The 25,954-nt window shown below is 43.0% G+C and overlaps 1 protein-coding gene across 1 annotated transcript in view; it reads left to right on the forward strand.

Annotated features, from left to right (window-relative positions):
• The window catches only part of GFOD1 (Gfo/Idh/MocA-like oxidoreductase domain containing 1), a 71,944-nt gene extending 48,010 nt beyond the window's left edge, over positions 1–23,934 (forward strand). Inside the window, exon 2 of the mRNA XM_075084040.1 lies at positions 18,519–23,934. Within this exon, the coding sequence (XP_074940141.1) occupies positions 18,519–19,438 (920 nt within the window). The 3' untranslated portion in view covers positions 19,439–23,934. The remainder of the gene's footprint in view (positions 1–18,518) is intronic.
• The last annotated feature ends 2,020 nt before the right edge of the window (positions 23,935–25,954 follow it).

Below are 25,954 nucleotides of genomic sequence, written 5' to 3' on the forward strand. Positions count from 1 at the left end.
GCTGGAATTGGCATTGCTTCCCCTGAGCAGAATATTGTTACCAGGTGACCAGATTTCTGTTTTATCAATTCTTGCTGTGGAAGGGACAATTTTAGGTGACAATAACAGAAGCTCCAAATCATACAGTTGGAGAACAAAATATCCTCTGTAGGCTTAAGAGGGCCGGTTCTGTTGAGAACAAACAATACAATTTTTTTCCAAAGGATAGCCCAACTGCATGTGACTCAAAAGGGAACCATCCAAATTTCTGTGAAGGCCAGCTTCTTTTTGGTGTCACAGAGCCAACTGAAACCTGCTGTATTGTAAAAAAGCTGGCACCAGCACAAGCGTGTGCTTTGTTCACCCTCGAGTATTAAAAATAATTTTAATAGAGGGAAGCCACACCTATAGCACAACAGTAAAGTTAAGGCTTGTCCAAGTTAAAGAAATTTGCATTGCTGTGATGACATCGTATAGAATTGGAAAACTCTTATGTTAAATGTGCTGCCATAGTGCAAAACGGAGCTTGCAGCAGAGAGGCTGTTCCAGCATGTTGCCACATTTTATGTCCTGTCAGGCCTCAAGGACAAATACAGGCTGCACAGTTTAGAAAAAGCATTTCTGAAACTAAACACATTTGCAGTGAACAAAAACTCACTTAAGGAATCTAAATATCCAGGCAGCATACAAAATGCATGCGGTATTTTTGCAGCACATGTAAGAAATCCCTAAAGATCAAGCAGTCTGTCTCCTGGTACTCTGAGCTTCTGGAGATGTGAGCAGCTTGCCACAGCCTCTGCTGTAGCACCCCCCAGCCCTGGCAGCAGGGCAGTCTCTCTGTTCAGATGCACCAAGTCATGTCTCTTCCAAGGTAGCAGTGCAGATGATGCAAGCAGCACTCAATACACAGTGCTGTGCAAAGGTAAGCTGGCTGTATTTTCCTATGGCAAAGGATCATCCATCTACTGTGTCTGACCTTGCCCACATGTTCTTGGATCATCTTCAAGAAAATGAGACCTATGTGCAGATACTCAAAGAAGGTGCGGGAAGGAACACGTACATACTGTTTTGCATTGACATGCCCTTGGAAGGTAAGGATGCGTTCAGTAAAGCAGCTCAGGTGTCCATGTCCTAGAAAACTGGCTTTGACTTGTTTGGGTGCTTCCATTGATTTCTGCCTTGGGGGCAAAACCATCTATTGTAACGTCCCTGACAGAAACGTGTAAGTTTGTGGGGCAGTGCAGTGTTTGGTAGGATGTTTACTGCTGCAATAGAAACAGCTCTTCAACGCATGCTACTGCTTGTAGAAAGTTCGGTCATAGGCTGATGAACCTGGGAAACCAAAATGCTCATGGTTAGGACAGCCGATGTGGTGCAGGGTACAGCAGCATGAGCATCCTGCATGTGCCTTGGGCCTGGGGCTGGCTGCTGGGCGCTGCTTTTGCCCGAGTTGTCCTGCTGGGAGGGCCCTGAGGGGAGTCACTGGTTTTGTCAAGAGTGGTTTTGATGAGTGATGCTTCGTGACTGAACTGGAGGCAGGGCGAGCCGCTCGTTTCACCCAGGCCACCATGCTTTTGAAAGGTGTAACAATGTGCAGTCGACCATTACTAAGCCAAATTTGGGCTTGGAGAAGAAACACATTACTGCAGCGGAGCGCCCTGCAGCACTGCGTTCGGACCAGGCTTACCTCACGGGAAACCGCAAATAGTTGTTTTGGCATCTCCCTCTTGGTGCACTGAGTCATGGGGGTGAGCTTCTGCCAGGGGGAGAAATCCACCTCTCCTGTGTTTGGCAGTGTGTTTGTTTCTGGATAGGTGGGGTAAATATTAACCCTTAGCTGGAAACAGAAGAATAAAAGGCGCCTTGCACCCAGTGCCTAGCCCTCCGCAGGGCTTGTATGACTTGACTGGTGTCTCCCCACACAGGCCTGTTGCTGCTGATGGGTATAACCACAGCCAGGTGGTGTTTCTGTCATGTTTCTAGGGAGTTTTTGTCTTGGCACACTCCCCACTTCTCTTTACAGGCTGATGTACAGGAAAACAGCCAGGGATAATGGAGTCTAAAGCTGGTATTTTCCCCTGCCTGCATGACATCCACAGTCAAGTGTGTGAAGGCAGGAGAACAAGAGACTGGCGGTTTTGTTACATGCAAAATCTCTGGGTAACTTCTGCCCTTAGGCTGTTAGACCAATGCTGCTACTGACATGCAGGACCTGAGCGGCACCCTTCTGTCACTGGCCAGGAGGGGTCCCCTCTGATGGCCCACGACCTTGTGCTCCTCACCTGGAGTGTAGAGCAAGGCTCTTGTCTAAATCCACCCACATGCAGACACATTTGGGTTTCTAATCGGAAACTTCATCCAGACTGAAGCACGTTGCAAATGATACAGACCTCCCAAGGAACTGTCTGTCTGACCTGCATGGAAATTAGCCCTGGTGTAAGATACGGGATGTGATGTTTTACATACAGAGTTACAGTGGTCTGGCTTCTAATGTGGCTGGTTATGCTGGAATAAAGATGACCTATAGAAATAAGCCGAACCACTATAAAGTACTTTTTTATCAGTACAACCATATGTGTGCTTGGGGGTGGGGATGATATATTTTTTTAACGCATCATTATGAAATAATAATGAACTGTGTATAGACATGCCCTTAAAAAAAAAGAAGAATCCCAGGCTAGCTTTCAGTCTGTACTTACCGAAGTGTCTTTTGGGTTATTAAAACCCTGGGCTATATTAAATGATTTTAAAGATACAAGCTTGCTGTTATGAAGCCACTTGATGTTGTACAATGAGACTGCAGAGCTATGCAAATTGGAGGTATTTGACATACGCACTGTAATTATAGAAAGCTTTTTTCCAAATATATTTTTTGTCTGTTGTAGTTAATTCACAATCTCCTTTTAACATCGGCAATTATAATTATTTGCCAAGAGCAAATCCTTGCTAACAAAAATCCAGTTTTCTTTAGCCTGCAGCTTTTCTTTTGATTTAATGATGAGGTACTGTTAATCAGAGGAACCAGTGCTGGCCTCTGAGTATCCAACAGGGCAGAAAAACACTGTAGTCAAAGAAATGCAATTAATAAGCCTAAGCTTCTTTCTAGCATCCCAACCCTGGGCCCCCTGAGTTGCCATGTTTGAGTGGAGAGGTGCTCTTTGAGAAGATCAATCAGAGTTAGCATCTCAATAGGACTTAGAGTGAAAATTGTCTGTGCCCACTGTGAGATTTCTCCTGGTGAGTTCTTGCTCATTCTTCTTCCATAGGGTCTACAGGTAGAAAATAGTGTATATTTGGGGAAAAACAGTGCTATTAGGTTGAAAAATATTTCTAGAGCTGTTTTTCGTAGCAGTCTGAGTCAAATCTGTGACTGAAAAATGCAGTAGTTGGAGGGCTTTAGGCTTGTAGCTGCATATTGTCATTCAGAAATGAAATGCTGCTTCTCTACTTGAGAATGCTTCGTCCTTTCTGCCCTCCTTTTCCTTGGAGATCTGTGTGTTATGCTGCTTCTAAAAGGAAATAAGTGCAAGTGCTTTCTAAGAATTACTGACCTACTTTACAGGTATTTTATTCTTTGTTTAATCAGATATGTACCTGCAAGAGTGTAGGTGGATAAAAATTATATTTCTTTCACCCACCATGGCACAGGTCAAGTGCAGGAGTGCTCTCCCCTTTAAGTTTCTACCCCTGGAATATTACCTCAAGTTCTCCTGGGGCTTCAGAGGGGTGAGGTCCAAACGTAGCCTTGCAGCGAGCTCAGAGCAGTGTAAGGTATAGCAACCTGGGCTGCACTACTTCTGTAGTAGAAGGTGGCACAGTGAGAGGAACTACCAATGTTGGCCTGTCTTTCTGGGTCAGGTATCAAGTATGTACTTGGTAAAACAAAGCCTGTTGTGAATAGGGACTCATTTTCCATTGTGTGCTTGTGGAGCATTTAGCACAAGAGGGTCCTGGGATTACAATACACATGCATCAAAACCAGGCATTGAGGTTGCTGAAAAACGCATCAAGTTGGGCCACCATAGTTGCCTAGATCCAGCCTCCTGAACATAATGGGGAAACATTCCAGTGTTGTGTTTTCTGGCAGATTTTCAGTGGTGGGGAAGAGTTCCCAGTCTCCATTAGAGCAAGATGTGGAAAAGCATAGTGAAATATAGCTTCATCTGCTACTGTAGTGTAGCTGTGTCTTGTCCAGTGCACACTTATCCAGTGTGAGTGTGAATGGCATTTTCCAAAAAAACCCTTCTGGGAGGATTAGTCTGTGGATTGACTGCAGGCAGGGCAATCTGGCATCCAGGCAGATTGCACTCAATGAGTTATTGCTATCTGAGTCAGCTGGTTAGGCTGCTGCTGAGTCCTTGGCTCTTGTGTAAGCTCTGCAGTTTGGGGAGTAATTAATCAAGCATCCATCTTTCTTATGGACTGAGGGTAGGAGCCAGGGAAGCACGATGTCAGTGTCTCATACAGTGAGAATTGCTGATTCACTTTGATCCATCCTTGCTGCTGCTTTTCAGAATGGTTATATGGCTCCTCTTTAGTGGCACTTAGTGCTTTCTGACAGGAAGAAAATATTAGCCAGGAAAGTATAACAATTCAAAGGCTACTACCTTTTTTGAGGGGACTTCAGTTTTATTCAGAAGTTTCTCAGGGAGCCTAAGAATTAGGAAGTAGCGTTGGCTGAAAAGTTAACAGAAGTGCAGTTGGTTTAAACCACAGCTTGTCATCTATTCACTGTTGTTCCATTGAGTCTGTTGCTCGAAGAGCCAAACCAATGCCCAGTGTGACTACTTTCATTAATGGGATTAGAGCTGAGGTAAATTTGACCCCAAGCTAGCTGAGGTAAACTTAACCCGAAGCTTGCTAAGGCATGATGCCAACTCCACTGACAACTCCATTATCAAAATTCTTATTAACTTCAAAATGGGAGTGGGCCTGGACTGAAGGAGCCAGACCTGGTGAAGGCTAGGGTAGAGCTGTGTTACTCAACTTTGATGCAGAGAGGTGGGGGTCTTCTATGAGAACGTATTTTGGCTTGACAGTGTCCCAACAAAGAGTTTTCATTATGATCAGTATTTTAATTAAACTGGCTTGAGTTTCTTATATGAGACAAGTTAACTTATTTTCTTCACCTGTGTTCTGCGCTCCTGATCCTTGCTGTTCTTGGCAAGAAGCAAAACCCACCACTGGTCTGAGCAGAGGACTTAGATTGTAAAGTGGAAATGAGAAGCAGTGAAGAATCAAGCCATGGTCTCATCCATAAATAGTTTTAGGCAAACTTTGACATAGGCAGGTGGAAAAATACTTTCTCTCAGACTGACTGTAGTGTATATGCTTTTGTAGTCTCCCAGATCCTGCTGAAACGGCACACCAGAAACAAGCAGATAGAAAAGCCACCCTTGGGGCCCTTGGATGTAGTTGGAAGGTTGATCCAGCTGACCTGTTTCATCTTGACGCCTTTTGCTTCCCAATTTTTCCCCTCCTCTCTGATGCAGCCTTTCTTGAGTGGAGCAGTCATGCCAGCCTCTCCAGTCCTGCTGCTGATGCCAGTTAGCGAGCAGAGAGGGGGACATTCTGACACAATGAGCATGAAACCGAGAGAACATTCTCCCAGGGGCATGTTGTGCAACCTGGCATTCGTACATCCCTGTATAACTTCTCATTGCTCTGGAAAATCTGGTTCCATCAGTAGGCACAGTCTCGTGGGCTCTAGTAGGGTTTGCCCGATAATTATAAACTGACATTTCCAATTTCTGCAGTTGTATATTTGAAAGAGAAGACCTGATTTACAGGGTGAGCATGTACATGTAGAGGCACATGGGAAGACTGTGCATACTATCAAATGAAAGGAATCACTGCTCACCTTCACCTGCCTCGTACTTGTATTTAGGTGCATGAAAGGGACTCTCTCTCTCATGTTCCTTTCTCTGCACATTTGTGTGTCCGTATGTGCTTATATACTGAAGTCAAAAGTATGTGTGAGGTGCAGTTTTCAAATGCATCACATTATGTTAGTGCATCCCAGTCCATAGTTGGGTGATTTGGTGTCTGTAGTCAGTACAGTATTTGGGAAAGTAAGTAATGATTTTAGAATTTATTTTAACCCCTCGAATCAGAAAATTAGGTCAAATGCATGCTCCATTCATCCAGCACTGCAGGGATGACACACTTCTTCAGCACAGAGATTCTTCAAACTTCACTGGGCAGGAAAAGTAGTAGAAATGCTCCAGCTGAAAATATTGCAGAGAAATGAGGTTAGGAAAAATGTTTGGAGCAGAGTCTGGGTTAAGTAGGTAGCAAAGCCGATGCTTGATATAATCATCACGTAGAAAAGGATCATACTAGAAACTCCAGGGCATCTCACACAAGCAGATAGTATCTCTGAATGTTTACTGAAGATAAACAATCCTGAAATATAAAGTGTAGGGAGAGTGCAGGGCTTGCTGCTCTGCATGGTGATGCTATGTGAGATACAGACAGGGATCTGACACTGCAGCTTGTAGGGTTGGGGTTTTTTTATGACTTGGATTTCCTGTCACTTTCCTTGTCACGTGGCTGGCAAGATGTAGTTTTTCAATGTTCATACAGCTTCATGAATTCTGTACAAATGTGCCAAAATACTGGCTGCATTACTCACTCACTGCTGTTAATCTGATGTTTATCTTTTGTCAGTTTTTTATTTAGTACCTGATTACAACTTGCTAGTTTTAATGGGAGTAGAAATGGTAGGCAAGAGAAACATAAAGAAAATTAATTATTAGCCATAAATTTATCTGACTTAGTAAGCATAAACAATGCTGTGATGGAGAGGCAAGCTGAAAGAAAATTGAACTGCCTGATTTCCTAATCTTTCCAAAGCCTTTACAACAGCTGGGCGTTTAGTTGTTGTCAGCTAACACAAAAAACCCCCATATTTAAATACAGATAATAACGCCTCAGGAGAATACAGATCGACCATCAGCTGTGATTGCCCTGTGATTTCATTACTGTGGAGAAGAAAGGTATTACAGTATACTGGACTGATGGCATGCATTTTGCTCTAGAAGTTGAATACAGGGATTGAGAGTAATTGGAACAAATAAAGGACCAAATACAGATTTTCACTGAGTTTTTTCTTTAGTCCTAAAACAATTAAAATTGAAATTAATGAGTGTTTGCTTGAATAAGGTCTAAGTAGAATGGTTTTATTTCTCAGTTTATCTGAGTACATAGTGGGAGTATTTTGATTTTTTTTTTTCTTGCACAGGGAAGTACTCAGCAGGGATGTCACCCTGGGGATTTGAAGATACAAACATTGAACAGAAGTTTGGGAAAGCCAGCCTGGTTTGTCCTGCATACTTTTCCCCAAGTGCATATGAGAGCATGGAAAGCATCCAAGTAGGGCTCAGGGAATATAAGTCTGAGCATGTTTCAGATGCCTGAACAGATAACCTCAAGATGGGACCCCTGAAGCATTTCCTTATGGTGTGCAAGTAGGAGCCGGCTTGTCGGGGTGTATTTGCACCTTCTCTCAATTTCCCAGCAGTTATAGTTTTTTATATAGTTAAAGATATACTAAGTGCTTAATTTATTTCAGTCTCCAATACTGTTATTTGCATAAGCACCTGCAGAGGAGTGATCAGAATGACATGCCCCAGCTGGCCTATAAACCAAGCATCAAACTCTAGACCATGTTAGGAAAGGGCTAGAGTTTTGCTTTGCCTTGCAAAGTGTGGTGGCACACATAATGACACAAGACGTAGTTGCTCTCCTTGCTCTCAAGCGCATTGCCTATGGATTCTGTTATACAAATGCTTTGTACTCTCAAATCAAAGACCCCAACTAGCCAAACTAACAGAATAAGCAATCAAAAATTCATATGGACTTATTCAAAACGTTGCCTTCAAGTCAGCACATTGTCACAATCATATGGATACATATGGTCTTTGCAGAAGAGGTCATATGTCGTAGAATCATAGAATATCTCAAGTTGGAAGGTACCCATAAGGATTATAGAGTCCCACTCCCTGCTCCTCACAGGACTACCTAAAACTTTATACAGCAAGGCTGAGTCCAATGTCAAGCACAAAAGGACTGCATCTGTTTATAAGTGCCTCGAATACGGCTTACAGCAGCATTTATACCTACAGCAACACATGCACAGACATGGCCCCAGACTATAACCCTAATTACTACCTCTGTGCAAATAAAAGTTAGCACCAATACTAATACATAATGAAAACTGATATTATCATGACAATCTTCTCATTCTGATGAACCATCCTGGTTCTGCTTAGATGGCACTTACTTACCTGCAGGCATCGTTATTATCTCTTGGAGTCAGCAGAGTATTTTCTCAGCCTAGACACCACACCTCAGCAGCTATCTATGAAGAGCCCAGCATCTTTTTTTTTTTTAAATGTCAACACAATCCAGTTCCCTGTCTTACATTTTCCTGGAATGGTTTTACAGGCCACTCACCCAGCTAAAATAATCTCTGTAAGCTCACAGCTCATATTAACCATTTCATTGAGACTGCATGCAATTCTCACACTGTTTGCGTGAGCTGCGTGTGTCTCGTTAGCTGGGTGACACCTAAACTGTCAATGGAGATGCTGCTCATATGTCACTAGCAGCAGGGTGTCTTTGCAGGGTTTCTTTTCATCGTGCAGGTAGTCACTTGAGTGAGCTTTGGTTTAGTCTATGGTAACAGGGCAGCCAGGGCAGAGGCAGCCACAAACAGTTTTTTCTATGTATTTGAGTTTTTAGGTTTTTGTTTTCAGAGCAGTTGTGTGGAAGAGAGGTTATGTCAGCGAGGATAAACCAGCCTAAAAACTAGAATCACCATGTAATGTAGTAGCGCCAGAAGCAGGTGTGCAAACTGAGATCCTCACTTTGGTGGTGGTGTGTACAGTTTAGGCGTGTATGTGTTTATATAATTTTTCATCTAATATTTGTGAAGCGCATCTCATCCCAGTTGACTGTAAAATGTAATAGTGTATGTGTTCTTTTACTTCATAATATTTTGATGCAGAGGAAGAGATGGAGGTTTGTAAAATCTGTATAAGCCATTGATTTGCTGTGGCCAAATGAGCTGTTGCTTGTCAGCAGGGCGGTGTATTATTCCCTATGTGCACTTGCCGTCTGTTTCAATTGCGAAGGAAAATATGTTCCTTCAGTCACTGTTATTTTCCTTCACACTTAGAGCAGACTAGGAATACACACATGCCCTGTTAATATGAGTCAGTTCATGAGCTATGACTCATTATGCTATAGTAACTTCATTTTTTGCAACAGCTATACATATCTGTGATTAACAAAGATTGCCTTGGCCCAATGTTAGAGCTGTGACTAATGCCAATCTTGTTAGGTATTCATCATCCAGATTTATCTCCTTGTCAAAAGTTTTGTTAAATAAGGTTTCATCAGAGAAACATTGTCCTGCTATCAGTTTTCCCCTGGCAGATGTATTGATTGAAAGAAATGTGTTTTTCATGCCACTCAAGGAACTGAGTGACAGATAGAGCACTGAATATGATAAATGCAACTATTGTCCTTATTGTTACTATAATTATTACTGTATCACAATAGTGAAGTAGAATCATCTAATAATAGCAGAGACACCTCTATATACTACTAAAAAAATTCTTCTCCTGTGTGAAAAGGTTTTTGAATCACCCGAGTAATTGTTTTTATTGAATGGCCCAGAAATTGCTCCTCATTTCCCAGAGCAGAGCAGCCTTCTATCAGGTTTTCTACTCTTCCTGCTAGAAATGTATGTATCCCTGTTTGTTTACACAATTTTCTGAGGGATTCAAAAGCTTTTCATCATTATTCAGTATGTTATTCATGTGTCTCCACATCTGATACATCAGAAAATAATATTAGCCCCATAGAATAACCTGTCCCAGTATTACATTTCTCTATCCTGATGTTCATACTGGGCGATAGCTTAACTCACGCACATATCACCATTTTAATGTGGATGCTTCATCTTTATCATCCCTTCCTGTTGTCTAGTCTCTGGGTACAGGAGGGCACTCATTTTCTCTGAAATCTATTTCTTTCTCCTCTATTGTTATTTTTTTTTCTGCAGAAAAGATGCTAGCAGGGCTCACACGAATATTGGGCTGAAGGAAAGCCCTTTAGGATGGGCCTCCGAGGACTGGGGATGTTGCTGGTACCATTAGGGCATGCTGTGCAGCTCTTGGAGTGGCAGGAGGTCCCCTGGCCTGTTTGCACCAGCCCCTTCTAGCATTCTCCTTTCTGCCTTGTAGCGTTCTTTCTTCCCATTCCCTCTCCCCTGCCCTTCTCTGTTCCCTTAGTCACCTTCTCGCTTTCCTCTGCGGCAGCCCCTGCTGCTGCTTGCTCATCTGGAGGGACTTGAGAAACCTCCCATGGCTGCCTCGTGTTCCCCTGGGAGCCCCTGGCGGGGAGCAGGACTGTGGGCTTCGCCTGGGTCCTCCTGACGCCTGGGTTGCCAGTCGCTGCTCCTACATCCAGATGAGCTTCATGTTAATGAGCACGATATCCCTCCAGGCCATACAGCAGTGTTGTGGCAAGATGGCCAAAGGAAAGAAGCACTTTCTTTTGAGGTGACTGGAAATAGTGCTGGGAAATAGTGCCTGCTGTTAAAAGCCAGGGGCCAAAGTATCCTTGTAGTCATTACCTGCAGCTGAGAGGGGAAAGAGCCATTTGCAGAGTTGTAATTAAGAGGGGGTAGTGCTCACTAAGTAATATTGCACTGATTTGAAGAGCAGGTCAGAAGATCATGATTTATGGTGCCAAAGATTTATGGCTTATCACGCATGTAGCAGGCTAAACTGACTACAGGATTGCTGTATTTCTGGGAGACTGAAGAGACACCCTAGCTAACAAAACTTAAAATAAATGAACAGTGGCTGTATAAGCTGCTTCTGCCTTCAAATTCTGTATTTGCATACAATTTCCGAGAGGCGTTCTCAGTGCTGTGTGTCTCTCCTTAGTACAAATGTGCTAGAAATCTGGAATAATACTGAACTGGTTTGTTCCAGTTTCATACAAAAGGGATCAGACTGTGAGGCTATCATGAAGACAGTTCTGAAACTGCAAAAATAGCGTTATCTGCTTTTAGCTCTGTGGGTCTCCTTCAGAGTCAAAAGTGCAGCACAGTTACAGCTCAGGTCACTTATATTTTCTTCAAGGTTTCTTAGGGAGTGGTGAATTTGGAAGGGGAAGATTTTTATTACCAACCCCTGTTTTTGTTTACAGTCTTCGAGTATTGTCATGAATCACTATAGATAAGAGAGTGGATTTTTTATGAGGTCCTGGCTAAGTTACAGCCTCCAAATGTTGTATCTTTTGCAAATTTGAGAGAAAGGGATAGAAGGAAATGTTTCAAATAGCTGTGAGCATTTCTGAAGTCATTACTGAGGGGAAAAAAATTATTCTGTATGTTTTTGCATATAGGTATATACTGGAATTCAGAAATGGAAAGACATTTTGAGTATTCAGTGTGGTTGCAGTAGTTCCATCTACTAACATGATTAGTATCACAAACAGATCTCTGCCTAGTAAGGGAATGTGCAAAATACACAGTTCTACTGATACCTTTTATCAAACATCAGTTTATCTGCAGGGAACCACGCGCTGGCTCCCGGTGCCTCGCGCAGTTTCTGAGATGGTTTCTGTGCAAAACCATGGAGTTGACAATGTGTGTGTACCTATGTGCAGAAGAGTAAATGGCTGTAAGCCAACTCTTTGAATGAGAGGTAGTGACTTTTGATTTAAGCCACTTGTTTTGACTGTTTTTTGATACATTCCTAAGGAAAGATCTTTTCGTCAGCATGGCCAAAATGACTAATTCGCAGCAAAGTATAGCCTTTTAACTAAACTTGCTACTTTTTGTTTGTTGACTTGCACACATTTATAGAAGTAGCTTTATATCTTATAAAAGTAGCTAAATATCTCAGCTTAATATTTCAGTGTTACAAAGCTGGAAATACATGAATGAGACACACTTCATTCATGTGTTAGATGATACTACTTTGTATTTGCAAACCATGTCAAACTGCATTAGGATGGAAACTGTGATCTGATTACAATTAATAGTATGTGTACTAATAATACAACACACATCATTGCAACATGTCTTACAAGCTGTGAACAGAACTGAGTGCCAAAGATAATTTGTCCCAATTCTGCATAGGATCCAAAGGCAACAACAACAGTTGCAGTGGTCAAAATCTGAGAAGAAAAATTTGCCCCTATTTATTTGTTATAACCATGTTAATGATAATGTGTATTGTTGCCATTTGGAATGTAATTTTGTATTAGCTTCTTTTTAAAAAAATAAAAATGGCTATGAAGAAGATACTATAATTGGATATAAATGTTTAAAATCATCCATTTGAAATAGCCTGGTAAGCATGGTCTTCCACCATTCCTGTATTTGCTGAAACCCTCAGACTGTTCTTTAATGTTGGCAGTTCCTCTTTAGCTTTAGGAATGTATTTTTCTGCTGACTAATTTAGCTTAGTCCACCAAAACCTTATTTCCCCCTTTCTCTCACCCCCTTCCTGGCCAAGAGCAACAGGTAGCGACTGCTAACTAATGAATCTTTCTAGTGCCAGTGAAGGTTTTGATTATACGCACAGACTCCAAATAGAGCCCTTTTTTATTTTCTTGTGAATAGGAGGAGGATAAAATACTGTACTAGGGTCTTATGTCCTGAGCTGGATAGTTAGAGGACTAGTCTTGTTCCAGTTCATTGACGGACACTTTTTTCCCCTGTGAAAATATTTCTGTCCGTATGTGAAACAATCAGAGCAGATGTGGAAGAAAGCTGACATTGCAGGTTTCAGAATTGATGAAGCCTCTGCCAGTTACAGCTGCTGTACCTTCCCTGTGCAGTGGGCCCAGGAGTTCTACTTGTTTTTTAGGTTGTGCAGCACAGGGATGTTACAGGGACAAAGTAACCTGGGCTGCTGGTAGCCAAGGAGCTAGAGCTTTCAGGAAAGCAAAGAACTGCAAATGCCAGGTATTTAAAAATCAGGAGTTTAAATTCTTACTCTAGTTCCATAGTCTTCCTCTGCATTAACATGGAAAAAAAGAAAGTGAAATGCTACTAACCTGGACTGTATCTACTCACTGCTCACTTCTGGGCTGTTTGGCTTTCAAAATTACCTCAACATCACAAGGGCTTCCTTTTTCTAAAATGAAGGCTGAGGTTTGCAAATAAATCACGTGACTTCCTGACAAAAATAATTACTGTGAAGTGGGTGACAAGCCATTAGATCATAGTTACAATTTGACTTTCCAGTATAAGGTGCTAGAGAAATCTTCACTCAAATGAATGGCAGCACTAATGATAGTATAGACAATTATTTTCTATTTCCTCGGCTGCTTCTAGACAGTTGGGTAGACACGTACTCCTTCAGAGATCAGTGTTCTTAAATAACCTTCTTAAAATAAAGGTAGATTTGTATCTAAGTTGTTGAGGTTTGGCTTGAGGGATATATACACCCTGGGAGATAAAGAATAGTCAAGATAGACCATTCAGCCCTTAATCTTCCTTGTGAGACACTAAGAACCAAGAACACACTAGTGTTAGTGGTGGTTTTGTGACATGGACCTGCTCTGGAAACATTGGTTCATTTTAAAGAGGAACCAAGCAGTTGTCAGATGTTGCCATCTTTCAGTCTTTAGCAACCAAACCTAGAAGTCAAATTCTCTTGTGTCATTTTGCTCAAACTCATGTCCTTTCACACTTTCAAGGACTGCTAGAGGAAGTTATACCTATGTCATTGGCCTAGGGATCGGGGCTGTCTCGTGAATGGACATCATCCAGCTCTACCACTTGTGGTTTTTTTTTCCTGTTTTTCTGCTGGAGGGAGAAGATAGAGAGGTTCAGGGAAGCAGACCTACTGGGTCTAATGGGGTTGCCACCTTGTGGCCCCATGGCTGTGCACACTGGTGGGTCACTGGCACCATGGCATGGTGCCTGTTAATGCAGGTTCTTTGTGTTTCTGGCTGTCTGTGCCTGGAGCAGTGGGTCATGGAGATGTGTTGCCCAGCTTCAGCTTTGGGCTTGGGCTGGCTGGGAGTGAGCCCTCCCCTGTTCTGTGCCACATTAGAGAAATCCCAAGTCATGTCACTTACCACCTGGCTGGCACCGCTCTCTCTCTTTCTGAAGCACAGCCAAGCAGAGAGATTGGGGTGAAGGCTGTGCAGAGTCCTCAAAAAGAATGATGTGTACTTAAATTATTTTTCTTCCTCTTTTTACCTAAGAACTCAAGAAATCAGTACTCGGAAGTTGCCTGTTTGAGAACTGTAGCATAGTAGACTAAATTTCTTAGAATCATAGAATGTCCTGAGTTGGAAGAGACCTGCAAGGATCTTCAAGTCCAATTCCTGTCCCTGCATAGGACAACCCTAAAATTCACACCATGTCTCTGAGGGCGTTGTCCAAGTGCTTCTTGGATAGTGTCAGGCTTGGTGCTGTGACTGCCTCCCTGGGGAGCCTGTTCCAGTGCTCCACCACCCTCTGGGGGAAGCATTAGGAAAACCTAATATCCTATCCAACCTAAACCTCCCCTGGCACATCTTCCTGCCATTCCCTCGGGTCCTGTCATTGGTCACCAGTGAGAAGAGATCAGCGCCTGCCCCTGCTCCTCCCCTTGTGAGGAAGCTGCAGACCACGATGAGGTCTGCCCTCAACTTCCTCTTCTCTAGGCTGAACAAACCAGGTGACTTCAGCCACTCCTCATACGGTTTCCCCTCTAAACCCTTCACCAACTTTGTGGCCCTCCCCTGGACACTCTCTAGTAGCTTTATATCCTTAATGTACTGTGGCACCCAAACCCGCACACAGCACTCGAGGTGAGGCCGCACCAGCGCAGAGCAGAGCGGGACAATCCCCTCCCTTGACCGGCTGCAATGCAGGGCTTGATGCACCCCAGGACACGGTTGGCCCTCTTGGCTGCCAGGGCACACCGTTGGCTCATGTTCAACTTGCCGTCGACCAGAACCCCCAGGTCCCTCTCTGCGGGGCTGCTCTCCAGCCTCTCACTCCCCAGTCTGTGCGTACATCCAGGGTTGCTGTGCCCCGGGTGCAAAATCCGGCACTTGCCCTTGTTAAACTTCATATGGTTGGTGATTGCCCAGCTCTCTGATATGTCTAGATCTCTCTTACAGAGCCCCTCTGCCCTTGAGAGTGTCAACAGCTCCTCCCAATTTTGTGTCATCAGCAAACTTAATCAGTATTCCTTCCAGTCCTGCATCCAAGTCATTTATGAAGACATTAAAGATGCATTCTTGATGCATGTGGAAGGGGTGTGTATCCTGTCATACAATGAGATGTATTCGACCCTATTGCTTATCACCACGGACAAATGTATTGCACTTTCTCTTGCTGAAACAAGCAGACAGCACTTCCCTGCTTTTATGTAATTAATAGTCTTGCTGCTTGCTGTGGTGTGATTTTCAAAGATACATGAAACAGCAAAACACACTGATAGAACGACAAGCAGTAACAGTTGATCCTTTCTTTGAGAGTCTTATCTAAAAGTTGACAGGGTTAGACCCTAACCCTAGGCCAGGAGAAGGCGGTCACTTCTCAAAGAATCCCCTTCCAGCACCTGCAGTCAGAGCACGTCTTTGTATGAGACTGTCAGTATTGAGAAGGCAGGTTTTTCCCCACACACTCCCCTCTGCTCTGCCTGTCCTCTCTTTAGAGAATGGCTCAAAGGGAAGGTGCCTTTTTTCCTTTCTTTTTGAGAAGAGAGCAGAGGGAGGAGAGCAGAAAATGATGTTGTTTTGATCTGCCTGTTTCTTATTTGAGTTGCATAAACACACCAGAGGATTTCTCTAAATTGAATTAAGCAAACCTTTCATGTTCTCTCCCTGCTTCAGGAAAGCTAATGTGGCTGCTTGCAGATTTGCAGCTACAGAGAAGACAAAGATCTGTAATGTGCACAGCCTCAAGTGCTGAGCAGCGTCATGCTGAAAGAACCTGCACAAGCTTTATTAGAGCATAAAAGCTTTCTGGGCACCAAGTGAAAATGTGTTTAAATCCCTGACAGGGATGAGAACATAGCAGGTATTATCAGCATACGTACAGAGATAGGAAGGCGTTTGCATTTTGGATTTGCTGTAATTAAAAGGTTCCAACCTTTCCAAAAAGGTTGAAATGTTGGAAGGAGTAGACGTAAGGCTCCACTTTTTCTCCGTCTTCATACAAACATCTAGGTCTCTTCCCTTTTCTCTGCATGCCTGACTTACACTGATCCTAATGGCAATTTTTCCTGAATGTAAGGGATGTAAAAAACCATAGGCTTCTCTTTCATATTTATAATCATCATTTGGTACTCAGATTGTGACAGTCCCTAGTGTTCCCTGCCCTACATAGTGAAGGACTGACCTGCACTGTGCATGGCACTGAACACGGGGCAGAAAGATTGCCCCCAGGCTGCGATTCCTCACGAATTGGATCCTTTTCCTCACAAGCACATGTATAGAGCTGCGTATCTTGAGAGATTATGGTCTGCACAGACCCCAGATAAAATGTGGCAGGTGTCTGTGAGGCAGAATGATGCAAACTGAACTGGAGCAGGAAGTGATGTTTGTGGATCAGCGGTGAACAGGTCGGATGATGATGTAGTAACTATGGGTTCTTTGCAGGGAAAATTACTATTTCGGGAGGGTTTGAGTGTAGGCAAGTTTTGTCTGACTAGGATTGCCCTTATTTGGATAACTAATTTGCCAGACTAAAATTTTTCTGTGAAGAGTCTGTGAACTTAAGGGCATATTATATATGTGATCTGTATCAAGTGGCATAGCTGGAGCTGCCAGTTAGAGGAATACAGGGCATGTGGATAAATGCTTTCTCCAGTATCGAACAGATGCAGGAAACAATTACTCAGGAGTAGGAAAAGGAATGCTATGAGGTTGAAAATGTCAAATTGGTCACCAGTAGCAGTCTGTAAAGATGAGAAAGGAAGACCATGGCCATTGGACGGAGGATTTCTACCTAATATAAGAGGAAAATAAGTACATCTCTACTTTCTCACTTACGTAGATGGCCAATAGGAGCAAGTTGAAGGAAGATCTTTCCTTTCTCGGCTGTTCCTAGATGTGACTGCCACTTCAGTGGTGACAGGCCTCCCTCCAGTTTCAGCTACTCAAATAGCAGTAGACAAAGACTGGGAATAGGCAGTGTGGATAAGCTGGTTATTGAATGTTTGGACTGTGACCCCCTTCTTCCAGTCAGCCTGTTAAATATTCATGTAAGTGGGCTCAGACAGATCCCTGCCATCTGTCTGGATTTATATGACTTCATCCGAACAGCTCCAAAACATGTAAAATTTTATCCTCAGAACAGCTCTTTAAAGAGAAAGGGATTTCTCACCTAGCTGAAGGGAAAAGGAATCAAAACACAAAGCGATTTAGCGAGTAACCAGATTTATTCACCTGAACTCCAGTAGACAGGATCCAAATTTAGCTCTCTTAAGTGCCAGGCCCAGCTATAGCCTCAGGCTTTCTAGGCAAAGGTGTTGTATATCTCACTTAATGTTGCTCATTAAGCATAAACAAAATGTTTGTATGCAACTATAAAGTAATCCAGAGACACTGTCGCTGTGTGTGTGTATGGGTACAGAATGAAAGTATTTGATGAGAAGAAATCAATAATAAAACCATTGCACAGGCATCTCAGCCTGCACTGCATTCAGCTGCACACCTTGATGGCCAGATAAAACAGGACCATCATGCAAGCTTCAGTGAACGGTTTGCCCATATGGGCAATTCTGTGAGGGAACAGATTGTCACAGCTATGTTTGACCTGTTTTAGAGCAATTGCAGCTCTCCCTTGGCACTGTGGATGCGCTGTTGACATTTTAGCAGAGCTGCTTCAGAAAAAAATGAGTGCCATTGTCGTAGCATGGCATTTTCCAAATGCGAAGCAATTCCTACATTTTAAATCAAGCAACAATCCCAATACTTTTTCCCTGTCTCCAGTCAGAGCCTCTTAAACAGTCTGAACAGGAAGGATGAAGGTACAAAACCATTGAGAAGACAAGCCCAGACTTTTCAGTGTATGTGTATCAATCTACTGTGGATGTGAGGTGGTGTTACTCACATGCTTCAGGGATTTGAACCTGAAGAATAGACTCAGCTCTCAGAAGCCCACACGCAGGCAGGTTATCACAGAAGAGATGTCTGTGAGATAGCTGATTTGGGGTGGTTGATTTTGTACCTGCTCCCAGAAGGGGGCAAATGCAGGGTAGCAGTCCACCTTACCTTAGCTTGCTTTCTTATCTGTCCACACCCTCACCTTCTTGCTATTTTTAGGCATGAGTCCCCTTTGAAAATAAAAAGGGATATATTTGCACTGTGGCACTTGAGAAGCTGTTACATGCATTTTGTAAACATGCCAGAGGGGATCTTTCTGCCTTTAATACCTTATTGAAATTTTTGTTCTTTCAAGGATCTTTCTCCTTGGCTTAGTCTTTAAGAATAGTCTCGAGACTGTGAGCTTACTCAATTGATACATTTTTGCTGATGATTTTTTTTAAACTGTTTTTCAGGCATTGGAAAAAACGTCATCTGTGACCGAACAGCAACTCCCCTGGATGCCTTTAGGATGATGACAGCAGCTCATTATTACCCAAAGCTCATGAGCATCATGGGGAACGTTTTGCGCTTCCTGCCTGCTTTCGTGAAGATGAAGCAGCTGATCCAGGAGGGTTACGTAGGGGAGCTGCTGGTGTGTGAGGTGCAGGTTCACAGCGGAAGCCTGCTAGGCAAGAAGTACAACTGGAGCTGTGATGACCTGATGGGAGGCGGGGGCTTGCACTCAGTTGGCACCTACATCATTGACCTCCTGACCTTCCTCACCAGCCAGAAGGCTGTGAAAGTGCACGGGTTGCTCAAGACCTTTGTGAAGCAGACAGACCACATCAAGGGGATACGGCAGATCACCAGCGACGACTTCTGTACGTTTCAGATGGTCCTGGAAGGTGGCGTGTGCTGCACAGTGACACTCAACTTCAACGTCCCGGGGGAGTTCAAACAAGACATTATCGTGGTGGGTTCAGCAGGACGGCTGATTGTAATAGGCACTGATCTCTATGGACAGAGTAACAGCTCTCCTCAGCGGGAGCTCCTGCTAAAGGACTCCACGCCGGTGAGCAACTCCTTACTTCCAGAGAAGGCCTTCAGTGACATCCCATCCCCCTACCTCCGAGGCACCATTAAGATGGTTCAAGCTGTCCGGCAGGCATTTGAGGACCAGGACGACAGGAGGACCTGGGACGGGAGGCCCCTCACAATGGCTGCCACTTTTGACGACTGTCTGTATGCTCTGTGTGTGGTGGACACCATTAAAAAGTCAAACCAGTTGGGGGAGTGGCAGAACATTTCAATCATGACTGAGGAGCCAGAACTGAGCCCAGCATACTTAATCAGCGAAGCCATGCGGAAGAGCAGGATGTCTCTGTACTGCTAGCTCCTCTCAGCTCCTAAGAAAGAATAGGAATCAGACAGCTCTTGAAGGAAATGGTAATTGAGCCCCTGTGAAGGGCTTGGGCATCTTAGAAACAGCTGAGGATATGGGAGAAGGAAATATGGTGTTTGGATCAACTAAATCTGTGGGTGGCTAAATGCCAAAGTGGTAACGTCCTTAGAAATGCCCAAAATAGATAGGAGACTTAAGAGCTGACATAACTGTTTTAATAACAGTATTAGCTGGCTGATTGGAAAGATATATCATGGACTTATCTCCTGCTTGCAGGTGCTTTAGATTATCCAATTGTGTTTACTGTGAAGGTTGGGAAGATCCTTTTAGATTTTCCTTACCTATCAGAGGGCTGTGAAGGTACTGTCATGTCATTAAATTTTATGTAGTGTCTGACATGGATGGTTCCTACCATGACAGCTGACACCACCGTGCTGTATTACTACACCTCTAACCAACACACAGAATAATAGGACTTGTTGTGGAAGTGTCACGTGATACGGAAAATCTCGGCAGCTCACTTTTCATATAGCTTGTTAGGAGCTTCTCTGTGTTGGTTTAGCTAGTTGGTTTTTGTTTTGTTTTATTTAAAGCACAATTAAGTAGGAAAATGTGTGGCTTTTAAAAGAAAGCAGTCCTCAACCACAGTGAATATACCCTGGTATTGGGGGAGGGAGGGTCTTCTGTGAGCTCCCGGTAAGCTTCAGTGTTCACTGCACAGGTTTGCTAATTGCAATGGGTCGTGCGAAACCTTCGTGGATGGCAAGTGGCGTGATGCAATAGTGATAATGGGTTTTATTATACATCTGAACTCAGGCTAGCCTTATGAAGGTTTACACGCAGTTTCCTGTGTCTGGGACTGACTTTTGAGTGAATTCATTGCGCATTTTAGTTTTAGGTGGAAAACAGTAGAAATACAACCTGAAACCGCATGATGCTTAGACGGGTGGTATTCTTTTAAACCTTTGTGAGCTCACACTTGAAAGATGCTCACCATCAACTAATTTCATATAGCTCAACCCAGAAGCTTTCACCTCTGCAGAGTGGTGAGCCTGAGTGAAAAACAAAAGGGATGAGAAAATTTCCCGTCCATTTCCGGGGGGGGGGGGAATTATGTAAGACCCCCACCTCTCCACCTCTTTAAAGTGTCCAGCTACTGGTACTGTAGTAGTAATTCCCTGTCATTGGCACAGGGATGGACAAACTCGTTTGATATGTTTGTCCTGTTCTTCTTTTGAATATTTTAGATTGCAGTCTTGAAATAATATATTCTTTGGAGAATATGTTCTCGAAAGAATATAGTGAAAGGCACATGAAATATCCCAGTAAACAGGGATACCGCTTTTCTGCATAAAGCTGCTCCAGTGCTCATGCGTTTACAGTGCTAAGTCCTAGGACTACAGTGCTAGGGCAGATAGGAAAAAAAAAAGAACACAAGCATATAGCACTAAATTATATTAAACTTGAGAAAAACCTTTTCAGGTTTTTTTGTTAATTTTGACTAGGGGAAAGGAGAGAACATTTGGATGAGCAGTAAATTAAAAGAGAAAATATGACCCTCTTTCTCAAGGCCATCAGATTAGTGTTGCCATTTTAGGTTTGAAAGAGAACTGTCAGAATAATTTTGTTTTTAAAAAAACACTTACAGTTTTGTTATTTTTAGGAGCACTAAGGGCTTCTGTAGAGGCTTCTCCTGCAAATGACTCCATATGATTGATGTATGCTCCTGCCTGTCCCATGCCCAGTTTTAAAGCTTCATGTTATGGAACAGGAGGGCATCAATAATGTGTTTCATCTCATCTGCCTTTAGTCAGCTGAAAGTTGGGTATCTTGTCCTGGTCAGCTGTGCAAGGACACAGTAGTCAATACAGAGAGCTCTCCAAAGGCTGACTCAGTTCATCCTAAGATTCACGCAGAAGGAGGTGCCCCTGGAAATTCCTGTCCTCCTTTGCAGAGAATCTTGGCTTCTGAATTTTTAGGTGGCTAAAGTTAGGAAACGTGAGTCCCACCCCAAAATTAGTAATGTGCACTTGAGTCTTGTAGACCATATGTGTGACCTTCCATGAAATATTCCCCATAGTGTAATAGCGTGACTGATGAAGGAATAATGTAATACTGCAAAACCACACCCAAATGGAGAATTGTTTCTACCCATGTTGTTCTGCCAGTTCTAGCAACTGTCTCTGGGGCTGACTGCTTCTGCTAAGACCTCAGGCAAGCTTTCATCATTCCTTCTTGGGATCAGCCCTCGACAAGTTTGGATGTTTTTCCTAAAAATTGATTTATTTGAGAATTCCTGATGTGCCAACAGGAATTTCCCATTAAAACTGTCACGGCATACCACGCTATCCAGTTCCTGGCCTGAAAAATACACAGAGAAATACAGAAGAGAGAATTTGATCAAGAAATCATCTCTCTCTAAAAAATGGAGTTAGCCCCAGGGGGATCAAGAGAGTTTTCATATAGTAAGGCAAAAGCCATTGATTGAAAATAGTGCTAGTTCGAGTCATGAATGCAAGCTCGTGGATAATTACCCATGTCTAGTTAAACATCACCCAAAACTGGAACAAAACATGGACCAAAATGTTTGTGGGTCTTGCTTCTTAGTGGTTTGGCCATTGTGCTGGAATTGTTGTTCATGTCTTTGCACCTCGTTTTGGTTCACAAATGTTGAGAGTTTTTCCTATCTTTATTTTCTTATTTTTTTTTCCCCTGTGTCTTTCTGGGTTTTGTGATGCCAGCTGGAAGAAGATATGCTGGAATCCTGTTCCCCACCCTTGCAGCGAACAGTCCCCAGGCAAGACACAGGGTATAGGGATAGTACTACTGACCTCAGTCTTTCTGTCCCGATACAAATGTTTAGGTGACAGGCATCATCCATCAGTAAGTGCAGACTTACTGACGCAGATAGTGCTGCTTAGCAGAAAGAAAATCTAATGCTTTTGTTACATAGCCATCTGATGCTAGTATTAGTACTGGCTTGCAAATGGGTTGAATCCGGTACAGCTTATTGTGCAGCCACAGTGCTGGCCCCAGAGAGGCAGGCAGAATGAGCAGGGGTAGGGTGGGACCTCCTCTTCTGACAGCCACAGAGATCTTATGCTAGAGTTAGGTGAGTTGTTACTAACTGGGATGGCAGCATACATTCAGGATTGTATGACAGTTTTTCCATTCTCTAGGAGAAGGAAGGTGCTGTAGTATCAAGTATAAAGATACTAAACTTCCACCTGGCTTAGAGGAGGAAGGAATTGGTTTATTTAGATAATGTGTATTACTATTCTGATAAATTGTTACTTTACACTCTGGGATCTTTCTTGGCAGCATCAAGCCCTCTGCTCTTTTGGTACAGTTGAAAGTACATTGACTTGCCCTAAGTAGCCTCTGGAGTTCATGCTGGGTTTAAGAATTTGGGCAGCAGATAGCAGAGATGTACTCAATTGAACTCAAAAGCGGTACCACACCAGGAAACATATATTCAGAATTGCACTTTCAGTGCTGTTCTTTAATGCTGTGCCACAAGGTTTGAGGTGAATGCTGCTACAATTGGTGCAGGCCTAATAGCCAAACTGCGGCTACTGCTGGAATTTACAGTAGCCCCCAAACAAGCTTGTTCCTACACTAGGTAAGAAATGTTCATTCCTCTTTCCCAGGGCTGCTGTTGGAGAGGCTCTTTCCTTTGCCATCAACCTGTGCACATAGGATACTGAACATTATGGTCTGTTGCCAAAGACAAAAAGAGCCAAAGGGGAGAGCCCAGGTGAAATGCTTTGCTGCTCTGCAGGGGCCTGTTCCAATGCTGGGATGGTCAGCTGAGAGACGATAACTTATATTCCATGGGAATTGCATGGGGGTCCACACCAAGGGTAGGCAACCCTATGCTGTGTGACAGCAGGGCACAACTGAAGCCTGAGAAGGGACCTAGCCCTCGGAAAAGCAGCGTCTGTCCTATACTCCTGATAGATCCGTGCACGTCCTCAGTGCTGAACTCAGTGAAGTCCTACATGCAGGCATAACAACTCTGCAGCAGCTTGGGGTTTCCTATATCTAATACCATGCATGTGTTACATTAGTAGTACTTTAGCTTTGTAGTTAGAAAATACCAAGTAGAGATGATGCGTTCTTACCCATGCAGCCAATATGGCAGAGAATCAGGGCACGCATAGACAAGTTTAGGCTCAGGATGGGCTGCTGCGGAGTTCATCCTTTGCTTTGGCTGAAAGCACGAGAAATTCCTGCCCAGCCAGCACAAAGCAATCAGAGGCACTCTCCACTTTGTACTTCGTGTTTCCTTCTTTTCGAAAGCTTTCGAATCAGTGACTGTTCAAGTGAACAGCTGTCCTTGGAAGTTCAGCCATTCAAAAAGGAGGCTTTTCTGCTGCGTGTGGTCACAGCACAAGGACAATTAAATTTCTTCGTTACCTTCTTTATTTCTGTGTCCACACAAATGTGGAAAAGACCCAGACAATTTAAAACTACTCAATTCTCTACCCCCCAAAAAAAAAAACAGATGCTGGTTTTATTTAATGGGTAAAGATAAACACAGTATCTTGATGGTGTCGTTGCAGAGATTCAGAAATTACTGAGGACAGAATTTCTTGTTGCTGGGAATTCTTACACTTGACTTTTATCTATGGCCTTCAAAATAAAATGTCACAATTTCTGAAATCTATTCACTGTTAAGTTCTGTATTTACAAGGGTTTAAAAGTACCCAGCAGACTTTTGGCTTTGTACAGATGCTCAGCACTGGTGTGATGTTCCAGTGGCTCAGTGATGTACCCTTAAGTATGTATGAAACTCAACACTGGACTGTTTGACCTCCGCAGTGCTCTCTGGGTATCCAGGACTAGTTGTGAAATGGCAGGATTATTCAGGACAGCAGTTTCTTGTTGTTGTTGTTGAAGTTGTTACTTGTGGGAAGCTAAGTTTGTACATTTTAGAGATGAAGTATGACTGAACAATAATTGGCAGTCTTATCTACTTTAAAATTTCCTCTCTCTTGAGCTTCTGGATGAAGTCAATCCAATGAAAATAATTCCCCCTTAACAATAACTGCCCACTTCCATTTGCTCATGAAAAGAAGAAATTTTAAGTAAATGGGACTATACATAATGCTGCATTCATGAACCGATGTCATAACCTCATGACTTAACTGAAGCCAGAGCCCAAGCAAGTAATGACTTTTTCGAAGCTGCCAAATCGAAGCCTTGGGGTTGGGGAATGAAGGGTATCAGCATAGGTCAAACTGAAATAGCTTTTATTCAGCATTTTCAGTTAAAGGAATAAACAGAATTGCTACGGTCAATCCAAAACTGAACACAAAACATGTCTGTAGAAGGTAATTTACATTTTTTTCTTTTGGGATTAAGTTCCATTTTTAAAGAATGATGTATTGAAATGAAAAATTTGAAAAAAAAATCTGTCTTGTATTATGTTTTGGCATGTGAGAAATTAACTGTTTGGGCTTGGGCGTGCATTTTTTTTGGTTGGGGTTTTGGGGGTTGCGGGTTTTTTTAAGTTCATACTTTAAAAAAATCCCCTCCATTAGGTTCAGTGAACGTCCATTAAGGACGTTCAGTGAATTCAGCTGCCCTTGGGCAGGTTTGGCTCTGACCTGCAGTGTCATGCAGTGACCCCATTTCTAGCATCTGGGTTTGTCCATCTGGGTTTCATTTGTGTCGTCTTGTGGCAGTGGGAAAACTGGTTCATTACATGGAGTTGGCTAAAGATAATCAAGATACTTTCTGCAGCAGTGCCAGCCACCGTCTTTAAAAGCACTTAACTCTTTTAACTTGTTTACCATGGTTATTTATGACCTTCCAGCCATGTGCTGTCCAATACTTCCTTTTCTTTTTACACCGGCCGTCAGACTCGCTTCCGTCCCCTTTCTGTTTCTCATTCCATTGCAAGCCACAAGGCGAGTCTCCCTTGTTTCTCACCGAGCTCACGCTCAGTCTATGTTACATGTGGCATACAGGGTGGCTAACCTACGACTTGAAGTAACTTTTAACACAGATTCATTAAAGAATGTGTTGACACCCCAGCTACTCAAGTACGTGGCGTAGCGAATGCCCAGCCAGGGCAGGAATCAGAGCTCCCTGCTATGCTGTGCTTCACATGTCACACTCACTGTTTCTCTCTGTACTGGTTTTCTTTTATTTGGTTTTGAAAACGAGAATATGTTCAGTTTGTTGCTGTGTCAATATTAAGTATATATTTATTGTTTTTCAGACATACATACATATATATATAAATGCTATATATATAATGTCAACGCATGGACATATGTACAGTAGATATTTTAAAGAGCTATTTATCAAGAAAAGTAAGTGTTATAAGTAAACAGAGTTTATATTTTATATATTATGTAGATAGCAAAAAAAAAAAAAGTGGTTAAATTATAGTAGGACTTTTGGGGGTGGGAGGTGGGGTTTGAGAAACAGGGCAAGGGCTGGTTCTAGCATTTTAAATAGCCAAACTACTTTGTACGGAAGCTGCCTGCTGTGCCT

Source organism: Phalacrocorax aristotelis, chromosome 2 (genome assembly GCF_949628215.1).
Source record: "Phalacrocorax aristotelis chromosome 2, bGulAri2.1, whole genome shotgun sequence".
NCBI lineage: Eukaryota > Metazoa > Chordata > Aves > Suliformes > Phalacrocoracidae > Phalacrocorax > Phalacrocorax aristotelis.